The following is a 10,183-nucleotide window of genomic DNA, read 5'->3' as shown; positions in this document are numbered from 1 at the left end:
AGGGAATCAGCGATGGAGACTTTGCTCTGTTTTCTGCGCATGCCATCCATTTGTCGTTCAGTGATCAATTGATTAAGTAAGTAAGTAGTTTTTCTTTTATTTCATTTATTTTTTCTGTAATGAGAAATATGTATATATGTAATAAACAATTGAACAAGATATTGAGGTAAAATAAAGGCGGCCGGGTCACTTCGTGTTAATTAATGATGTCGGTTAATCGCCTGCGTTTTTGTTTTTACTACGTTACAGTTTGGTCCATACTTTCGCCTTTTACGAAACACCTGGCCGGGTGACAATGGTATTCTCAAAACGCCCCCACTGTAGGGCGAGGCCACGTGCAAAAAAAAATTAAAAAAAAAATTCATAATCAAACATTACTTTTTGTCAGATAGGATATAACGACAGTGCGGCGGATAGGATACTCCTTTATCAGGAATGCGACCCACTCATGCAAGGCCACACCCTTCCACACCCATATTTCCAATCAAAACAACAACAACAACAACAACAAGGCACGCTAATTGCTTTAAGCGACCTCATTCTTAAGTGTTGACGGCAAACAAAAAAAAATTCTCCCCCAGACACCATGTGAAACTTAGAAGTCAAGCGGTGTGGAAACTAAGTCTTTTTTGCAAAACACTCAGACAATCATCTGCATAATATTGTGAGACTGACACCTCCCCCCACTCCCCCAAGTCAATGTTGTTTGAATTCGAGAAGCGTTGACGGTCAAATTTCCTCCGACATCCACAACATTGATTTGGGGGAGCGGGGGACCCTGAAATAACTGGAAAGTCTCACTATTTTCACAGATGATTGTAGATGGTTTGAATTCGTTCGGATTTTCCCAATACTTCTCATCTCGATGAGCTGTCCAGATATTGAACAGACACGGTGTTCCTTTCTTCAGGTTGTGTCCACCGACAGATGTGGACTTAGTGGTTGTGTGTGGTAATGTGAAAGGTCCTGAAGTCAATCTCAACGATTCATTGACGATAGACATCATATATGGCATTGAAGGACGATCTTGAAGTTCTGGATATCTGCCAGTACCAACTACCTTTTCAATCTCTTCAAGAGCTTTTTGGTGAACATCTGGGTTGTTAAGAAGGTACAGGATAGCCCATAAAAGATTAACTACCGTGGTATCGATTCCACCAACCATCATATCACCCAATACAATCTCAATATTGTCTCTGGTAATCTTTGTTTCACCACCTTCATTGTTAATTTCTTCAGCAGTCAGAATCAAATGATCCAAGAAACATTTGGGATCTTCTTTATCCAAAGTTGCCAAATGATGATCATATTTTTGTTTCAAGAAGTCGTCAATGATGTATTTCAATTTCTTGGTAGCTTGATTTTCAGGGATTGGCACAAATCTTAGCCAAGGAAAGACGCTGGTGAAGTTGCCATTTGAGAAAGCAGCATGGAAGCAGTTGATATAACTGAGAATCGTTTGGAGATCGCCTTCGTTAACATTCTCGTTGACTTCTTCACCAAACATAATACTGTATAATACTCCAATGATAATCAAACCTGTATAGGATAAAGAAAATTCAATTATAAATAGAGAAACACAAATGCTAACTTTCAAAAATGAAAATAACTGAACCAAAAGAACCAGAAATTTACGTGTTCATTTAAGAAGTTTTTTCAAATGAGGTACAAAAGAATGAAATCAAATCATCCTCTAATTTTTTGTTAATTTTTAAAGATTTTCAAGATTAAGGAAAACTTGATAGATGGAAAACTGTTAAACCAAAATTTTTTGTCCGATAATGTACTTACGAAATTCATTTTCCATGTTGACTGGTTCTTCATTTGCTTCTTTCACTGCCAAACGTTTTTGACATTTCTCTGTTTCTCTTGCTACTTTGTAATCTAATTTTTCGAAATGATTTGCAAAAGTTTTCAATCCTCTAAGCATTGTCTTTCGAAGTAAAAACCATTTTTTACCATAGTCTGCCAATGCGACGTCTTTGAAGTCTCTGGTTAACTAAAAAGAAAAAACGACTTATTAGTAAAATATTGACAGAAACTTAATGTATTACACTTTTCATTTGCCGAAACGCTTTTTTTAACCGTCAACTGTATGGTGATATTAGAGTTCTCATGCTAAAACTTTGTATCTGCATATCATCTTATTTTTTGACGCTTATCTGAGCATTTCAAAAATGTTCCTCTCTGAGAATTTCCATAACCATAACTTGTAATCTTTAATATAAGAAGTGTCGATCTTTTGAAAAAGTAAACTCACCATTTTGAAGAGATAATTATCTTGAGGTCTTCCAGCGAAATCTTCTGACTTTTTCAATAAAGCTTCTTTCATCGGCTCAATCGTGTTAACAACCACAACACGACTCATGCCAAAGCTGATGGAGAAAACATCACCATAAATTTTACCAAACTTCTGTAAACTTTCCTGTGGATGATGCATATCCATTTGGTGTACATTCCCGAGTACGGGAACCGGGAAGGGACCAGGAGGATAATTTTTCAACTGTACCAAATGCTCGACATAAACGATTACAGTATAGATAATGAGCGTTATAAATGCGTATAATACAATATCGAAGAAATTGATATTGAAGACTAAAGCTGGAACGATGAGTGCCATTTTGCTGTATGATGTCCTCGGTCAGAACCAAAATTATCGCCTTTAGAATAGTTGTACTTCTATGTGTCTTCTTTGTTGGAATATCTTTGTTCTTTTGTTGGGCTTTCTTCCAGATCTTCTTTGTTTTACCACTGCTTCTTTAGTCAAGATGTGTTTGTGATTTATGAACTGATTTTCCATGGTCCTGTTGAAGTATTTATACCCCTCGAATCCTAAGGCACTTTCGATTACTCCTGATTTAATATTCCGCAAAAGTATTCCTTTTTCCAAGCCTACACGCAGTGACGTAATAGAAATACTGTTTTTAAACATACAGAGAAAAGATTCAAATAAATACGTAGTAATTGTTCCCCTCGCAAATGTTTTGATGGAGAATAACTCCTTCCCAAAGCTAATTTTTGCAGTGCTTGCAAATTGTAATTTCCATTGTTACAAAAGAACGAGAGATTATTTTATAAAGAGATTACTCGCACAGGCACTTTTGATGACGACAATCGCACGCAGTATAATTATAAGAGATACGAATAACAAAAGAATGATTTATGCTGTAATGTTAATTATTCTACTTTCGGTTATAGCTTCAGAGATCACGTACTTTTACACCCGCTGCATATCAAATTATCAGATAGATGACGTAATGAGATTTATGAGATTTACCACTTTTGCTTTGTTTTACTATAAGCTTTTGAATGTCTTATTTGCTGTGCTGTATTTTCCACTCTACAATCCTTGACTTAAAAGTAGAATTCAACCTTCGCCTTCACCCTCTTCCCCAGTGGCAATATTGAAAGGACAGTGGGGAAGTTGTTACGGCTGTCCGATCTCAACACTGCTACTTAGGGGAGATTTCATCTGTTGTTTTTTTTTTTTTGCAAACATTTCCAGTGATTCTCAAACCTTTACGTCCAGGATTCTAGCTCGATTTGTTGATCACCATAAATATGTCATTTTGTCGACGACCAACGAATGGAATATTTAGACAGGTGAATGATTAAATTTCTTGGTATTTTGGGCCAGTGAAATTGCCGGGCGGCTAGAAACGATTACCCGGGCTGGGTAAAAGTAACACTTTAGCCTCTTGATATCGACCTAATGACGAGGAAATGGCATGTAAAATACAGCTACATTTCTTTTAATTTTTTGATTCATGAACTAAAGGTTTTTAAAACGTGGTACATTTAATTATATCAGTCATCAGACAGGTAGATTCGTTTATTGTTGGAGACGAGGCAGGGGTATTATTGACTTTATTCAATGGAATGGAAGCAAGTGATTTGAGTGGTGTAACGTTTCAAATCTTCCTCTTAAGTAACTTGATTTTTATGTTCAGGAAGAAAATGCTTCTGCTCTTCCTCTAGCGAAAAAAGTTTCTTATAGAGGGTGCTTAATACTCGGTAGATCATATTTAGGAAGTATATTTATAGAGGTCTGCGATTCAGACTACGGAAAAGATTATGTCGAGAAAAATCTTCCTTCCTAATCGAGAACAGTCAAATCGATACGTGACTAAATGTAAATTTGCACTCGACACTCGCAGCACAACATATCAAAACAACGTCTTTCTAACATCCATAAGATGCATATTAGGACTTTGCTCAATGCCGTGTGAAAGATTGAAAGTTTTTATTGTTGTTTTCGAAAACTTTCGAGTATTAACATTTTTTCCGCAATTTGATTTTCTTGTGAAAAATCTTCCTCTTTTTGAAAAAAATTGGACACTACTGTCAGTATTAATTTAAATTTTAGATGAAATCATTCCCCTAAACAAAGATTCCATTACTTTTCCTAACAGCTTTCCCCGGGGGGGGGGGGGCAGTCAGGCAAATTGACCGACGGGTATGTGCGGCGGTTAAGGGTATGTTTTTCAAAATATCAGAAATGCACTGTAAGGGTGGACTTTTGATAAATGCACTGTAAGGGTGGAAATTTCAGCAAATCTGGGAAAAATTGCAAATTTTTGCTCGAAAATGTTGATTTTTTTTGCTCTAAAAGAGTTTAAAATTTGAAAAAATGCACTGTAAGGGTATGAATTTCACCGTTTTTTTCTGCACTGTAAGGGTGCGATTCTAAAAGCCAATTTTTTCGCCGCACATACCGTCAGTTGGTAAACCCACTGCCCCCCCCGGCAGCTTTCTGACAGGATTAAGAGCTACAATGTTCCCAAAATACACCCTGCACCCGGGCTTAACTTTTAAAAAAATGAGGCACGGGGGACGAGTCGTTGGTCAGGGTCACATTTTCAAGCTCTGAAAATATCTGACAGGGTAGTAAATTCACTAAATTGTAAAAATTGTAAATGGTTGACTTTAGTCTTTTCTGCTACTTCTCATCAGGGTAGATTTTGAAAAAAAATGTTAAATTTTGACAGAGCCCATTTTTGAGATCAAGATCAGTACCTTATTCCCTCTGGACCTTGCAGTTGCAAGCTGGTAAAGGTTATCTATAGGTTTTATACACCCCTGTCTCAGTGACTTGGTGAATATTTTAAGGAATTCGCGCAGCCAGTACCATAACACATTACATTACTGTTTCTGACGAACTCACACGAGTGTTCAGTGTACATCATTTAACATGCCAATTGGTGTATTTCCAATTTTTTGAGAGAAGTGAAATATTATTTCATGAAAAATAATTCCGCAGGGGCTGCATATTATACGACTGGGCTTTGATAATAAATTACTCTTTTCTTTATTAGCAACTCCAACTTTTGGGTCAGGGCTCTGGTTGCTTAGTGTTCCAGCTCATTTTCTCAAAAATTTGCTTTGACCACCCCTGATATTATACCATATTTATACTCATTGGGTCAGGGGCCATCGTTTGCAATGCTTAGATTATCTAAAAAACCTTTTACTTTACGAGATAGTGAAAATAAATTGGCTAATTTTAGGGCTGGAGCCTTAGCAAATTCGTTGCTTGTAAAGAAAAAAATGTGTAGTCATCGATCGAAAATGAAAGTTAACAGGCATAGAGACTTTCTCTATTATGAACATAAACTTCGGTAAATCGAATGTAATTAAGTATTAGATACAACAATTCCGTTGGAAGTAATTATGTATGATTATATTTCTTTCAATCTTTTCGTCTTCTTAATTTTCAGTGTTTTACGTCACTGCATCACGTGGGCCATGAAAAAGGAATACTTTTGCGGAATAAGAAACAAAGAGTAATCGAAAGTGTTCTTTGACCCTAGGGTATAAATAATTTAGCGGGACCATGGAAAGTCAGTTCAACAATCACAAAAAGATATTCACTAAAAGAGTGGTAAGAAATCTTAATATATTCAATCACAAAAATTACAAAATATCTTGAAAGGCCATATTGGAATCAGGAAGTAATGGCAGTTATTGTACCATCTTTCATTTTCAATCTAAATTTCTTCGACATCCTATTATACGCATTTATAACGCTCATTATCTATACTGTAATCGTTTACGTCGAACATTTGATACAGTTGAAAAATTATCCTCCTGGTCCCTTCCCAGTTCCCGTACTCGGGAATGTGCACCAAATAGACGGACGGCGTCCTCAGGAAAGTTTACAGAAGTTTGGTAAAATCTATGGGGATGTTTTCTCCATCAGCTTTGGTATGAGTCGTGTTGTGATTGTTAACACAATTGAGCCCATGAAAGAAGCTTTATTGAAAAAGTCAGAAGATTTTGCTGGAAGACCTCAGGATAACTATCTCTTCAAAATGGTGAGTTTTTCTTCTTTCTTTAGACACCCCTTTCTCACAGACCCACTGGAATCCTTTCCCACTGGAAAAAATTGTCCAAAATATCGTCCCCGGTGGAAAATTGTCCTCCAATTTTTGTTCCCACTGAAAATAATCAAATAAACCAATCCTCACTGCAAAATATTGTGCTATCCGGGTCTGTGAGAAGAGGGTGCCATTAGAGCTTATCACTCAGATGTTAGTAAAAGTTGCTTTTGAATTTCATGGACTAACCACAATTTACCATTAACATCAACCGCCTCAATGATCTAATGATCCAACGCGCTAAGTATCTGGCCGCGGAAAATAACTGACAATACTCGGCAATAAGTAAATTTTAGAAAAGACAGCTCGTCCCCGTTTCCTTTGTTTGTCCCTTTCTTATAATTCTTTGTGTGTTTGGCGTTTTCTTCATCTTCCACCAGTACAGATCAGGGGTGGAATTTGTCTGGGTACGAGATTTTCAGAAAACTAAGTTGGCTTTTTTTAAATGATTTATAGGGCAGAGATGTGTTCAAAACTTTAGTTTCGTATAAAATGATCCTTTTTCGCCATTTTCAGTTGACCAGAGATTTCCAAGATGTTGCTGTAGGAGACTACAATAAAAAATGGATTTTACTTCGAAAGACAATGCTTAGAGGATTAAAAACCTTTGCAAATCATTTTGAAAAATTAGAGTGCAAGGTAGCAAGAGAAACAGAGAAATGCCAAAAACGTTTGGCAAAGAAGGAAACCAATGGAGAGCCAGTTAACTTGGAGGATGAGTTTGGTAAGTTTAAACTAATTCATTCTCTTATCTGATCGACACTTCAACGTTGGAGCGAATCTTTGCTATGACGTACTCTGTACTAGAGTGTATCTCATGTATAACGTAAAAATACGGCAATGAATTTTGAAATTTCTGTAAAAATATCGGGTCTGTTTTATTCCCACTGGTTCAAAATCACTCAATTAGTCACTGAGAAAGGGACTATAACCTACTACCCCAGCTGGCACACAACGTTGTTTTAACGTTTAACGTCAGATGAACGTTGAAACAATGTTGTGTGCTAGCTTGGACAGCTTGCAACTGCAAAGTAACGACGATGCATTTAGGAACTCCTATCTCCTTTCACACTGATTGTAATTTTTTTCCAAATGTTTTTTTATCGAAAACGTGCTTATTTTCGATTTTCGATTCTTAAAAGGTGTTTTTGTGCGTCGTGTAGTAGCACTCTTTTGTGCGTGTTTTACATAGGATCTTATTTTTTGTTTTCTTACAGCTTTGATCATTGTTGGAGTACTTTACTGCATTATGTTTGGCGAAGAGATCAACGAGAATGTTAACGAAGGCGATCTCCAAACGATTCTCAACTATATGAAAGTTTTTCATGATGCATTCTCTCATGGCAATTTGACCAGCGTTTTTCCTTTGTTACGATTTATACCAATCCCTGAGAATCAAGCTACCAAGAAGCTAAAGGACATAACTGATGACTTCTTGAAACAAAAATATGATCATCATTTGGCAACTTTAGATAAAGAGGATCCTAAATGTTTCTTGGATCATTTGATTTTGACTGCAGAGGAAATTAACAAGGAAGGTGAAATACAGATTACCAGAGATAACATCGAACTTGTGTTTGGAGATATGATGGTGGGAGGAATTGATACCACGGTAGTTAATCTTTTATGGACTATCCTGTACCTTCTCCATAATCCTGATGTTCATCAAAAAGCTCTTGAAGAGATTGAAAGAGTCGTTGGTACTGGCAGATATCCAGAGCTTCAAGATCGTCCATCGATGCCATATATGATGTCTATCGTCAATGAATCGTTGAGATTGACTTCAGGACCTTTCACATTACCACACACAACCACTAAAGCTACATCTGTCGGTGGACACAACCTGAAGAAAGGAACACCGTGTCTGTTCAATATCTGGACAGCTCATCGAGATGAAAAATATTGGGAAAATCCGAACGAATTCAAACCATCCAGATGGCTTGACGAAGAAGGCAAGTTTAACCAACATTTACATCCAAGCTACTTACCTTTTGGACTTGGCAAACGATCTTGTGTTGGTGAAACCACAGCTCGTCCAGAATTGTTTCTCATTCTATCCCGTCTGATTGTCTCCTTCAAGATCTCAGCAAACCCAAACCAACCTTTACCAAAGACATCAGAGGAGATCATTGCATCAGTCAAGTATCCATTACCTTATACTGTAATGGTCGAAGAACGAAAATAAACATTATATGATCTAAAGTTCAACATACACAATTTACATTTAGCCTGGCTGCGAACCACCTAACTTCCTGTCCAGTTGTTTTCCTTACCTTAGAACTCTGAGGCTTGAGCTTTCCAGAACGCCATGGGATCGAGGTTGTGATTGTCGAAGGCTTATAAATATGCAATATATCGACATGGAAAAATTAGGCAACTCTTTAAGTAACTTTAACGTTGAAAGCTATTTAAAAGAACAAAAGAAAGGCTTTGAATTTTGTTTAAAGGCCGACGCATTCGCAAGAAGCGGCACATTTTCTGCCTGTAAGGTTTTTTATTGGCAAGTATTTATTTGTACCATATTATTTATTTGACATATTATTTCAATCTTTTTTAATATTTTATAGATTGTTTTAGTAAAACTGAAAATAGATCCTTAATCACCTTTCTAACAAACCCAAACAAGACGCTTTTTGCATTCTCCAAAGCCTTCGACTGATCTGTTGTATTGTACCCAAATGGACAAGCTATAGTTATGGTCTAACCTTTCCCACTGGTCTAGCATTCAGCCAAAATGCCTGCCTCACAGCCCTGGTGGAACTTTTTGTCTCAGTGGGGATAAAAATTCCAATTGAAATTGCAATGGGGATAGAAATTCTATTGTTACAAGGTAGAAAAATACAGATGGGATGATTTTGGAGTGCAATTTTTGAGCATGGAATTTCGAATGGGGATGAAATCAAAGTCAATTTTCCACAGTGGGGTTGAAATTTCAGGGTATTTTCCCACCGGAGACGAAATTTTTGCCAAATTTTCCAGTGGGGTCCCAGTGGGTCTGTGACACAGGGGTGTTAAATTCAGTAGTATCAGGAGTATATAAATGACCTGCTCGTACGGGGTCTGAGATCCAGTGACAGGAGTCTGAGATATAGTAACTAGGGATTCTGGGATTAAGCATCCAGACCAGGTCCGCCTGTGCGATGTGCGTGGCTGAAACTGTCCCTGAAGCTCTCACAATTAAGATAGAAGGGAAAAGGTAGGAGTCCTTCTATAAATGTACGGTTTTTATTTAAGATGTAATTTTAAATGGAAGAAATTTAGAATCGTCTTAGAGTAACAAAAGATTCGGAAAAATAAAAATGCCAAAAACTAAGCGGAAGGATTACACGAAATACGATATTTTCTTCCGGTGTTTACTACAACATACAATGCCTGATGATGCCTGATGAACAAAAACGGGATCAAAATCCAATCAGTACTTATCAATAGAATTATTCATTTTAGCTCCGAGGTTTCGATAAGGATTTGCGCTGATTTATTTCTAGAATAATTGATAAAGAATGCAAAATCTTCCTCTTCCAAGGAATTTCATCATTGTCTTGCTAAATTTAATATCCCAGCTAGCACACAACGTTGTTTCAACGTTCATCTAACGTTAAATGGACGTTATGAACATCAGATAAACGTTGAAACAAAACAAACAAAACAGTTGTGTGTTAGTTGGGATACCAGTCTTAATGTAAAAGCTCGTAATCTAAAGTCAGCAGTTTACGGAAATCTCAATCAAATTAAAAACCAAACAGTCTTAGTTTCTCTTTTTATTGTCATTGTCTTTCTTTTTCCAATAGTTGTGAATCAACCAGATA

At 36.8% G+C, this 10,183-nt stretch overlaps 2 protein-coding genes across 2 annotated transcripts; one reads left to right on the top strand and one right to left on the bottom strand.

The window, feature by feature from the left end:
* Positions 1–419: 419 nt before the first annotated feature.
* Positions 420–2,868, bottom strand: LOC136820729 (steroid 17-alpha-hydroxylase/17,20 lyase-like). Its single transcript, XM_067076952.1, has 3 exons — positions 2,261–2,868; positions 1,792–1,999; positions 420–1,539 (listed from the first exon to the last, which is right to left on the bottom strand). The coding sequence occupies exons 1-3, from the start codon at positions 2,618–2,620 to the stop codon at positions 641–643; spliced, it is 1,467 nt and encodes a 488-aa protein (XP_066933053.1). The 5' UTR covers positions 2,621–2,868; the 3' UTR covers positions 420–640.
* A 2,975-nt stretch (positions 2,869–5,843) lies between these two features.
* LOC136820672 (steroid 17-alpha-hydroxylase/17,20 lyase-like) lies at positions 5,844–9,005 on the top strand. The gene is made up of 3 exons (XM_067076869.1): positions 5,844–6,314; positions 6,894–7,101; positions 7,595–9,005. Exons 1-3 carry the CDS (start codon positions 5,955–5,957, stop codon positions 8,560–8,562), a joined length of 1,536 nt encoding a protein of 511 aa, XP_066932970.1. The 5' UTR covers positions 5,844–5,954; the 3' UTR covers positions 8,563–9,005.
* The last annotated feature ends 1,178 nt before the right edge of the window (positions 9,006–10,183 follow it).

Source organism: Clytia hemisphaerica, unplaced genomic scaffold, assembly GCF_902728285.1.
Source record: "Clytia hemisphaerica strain Z4C2 unplaced genomic scaffold, Clytia hemisphaerica genome assembly, whole genome shotgun sequence".
Lineage (NCBI taxonomy): Eukaryota > Metazoa > Cnidaria > Hydrozoa > Leptothecata > Clytiidae > Clytia > Clytia hemisphaerica.
This window is presented reverse-complemented; position numbering and strand designations above follow the sequence as displayed.

Excerpts from the sequence above, each read along its gene's own strand:
- LOC136820729 (XM_067076952.1), bottom strand. The coding sequence starts at position 2,620 with ATGGCACTCATCGTTCCAGCTTTAGTCTTCAATATCAATTTCTTCGAT. Across the intron at positions 2,000-2,260 it reads ATAATTATCTCTTCAAAATG|TTAACCAGAGACTTCAAAGA; the intron begins GTGAGTTTACTT and ends TTTTCTTTTTAG. Across the intron at positions 1,540-1,791 it reads CAACATGGAAAATGAATTTC|GTTTGATTATCATTGGAGTA; the intron begins GTAAGTACATTA and ends TATCCTATACAG.
- LOC136820672 (XM_067076869.1), top strand. The coding sequence starts at position 5,955 with ATGGCAGTTATTGTACCATCTTTCATTTTCAATCTAAATTTCTTCGAC. Across the intron at positions 6,315-6,893 it reads ATAACTATCTCTTCAAAATG|TTGACCAGAGATTTCCAAGA; the intron begins GTGAGTTTTTCT and ends CGCCATTTTCAG. Across the intron at positions 7,102-7,594 it reads TAACTTGGAGGATGAGTTTG|CTTTGATCATTGTTGGAGTA; the intron begins GTAAGTTTAAAC and ends GTTTTCTTACAG.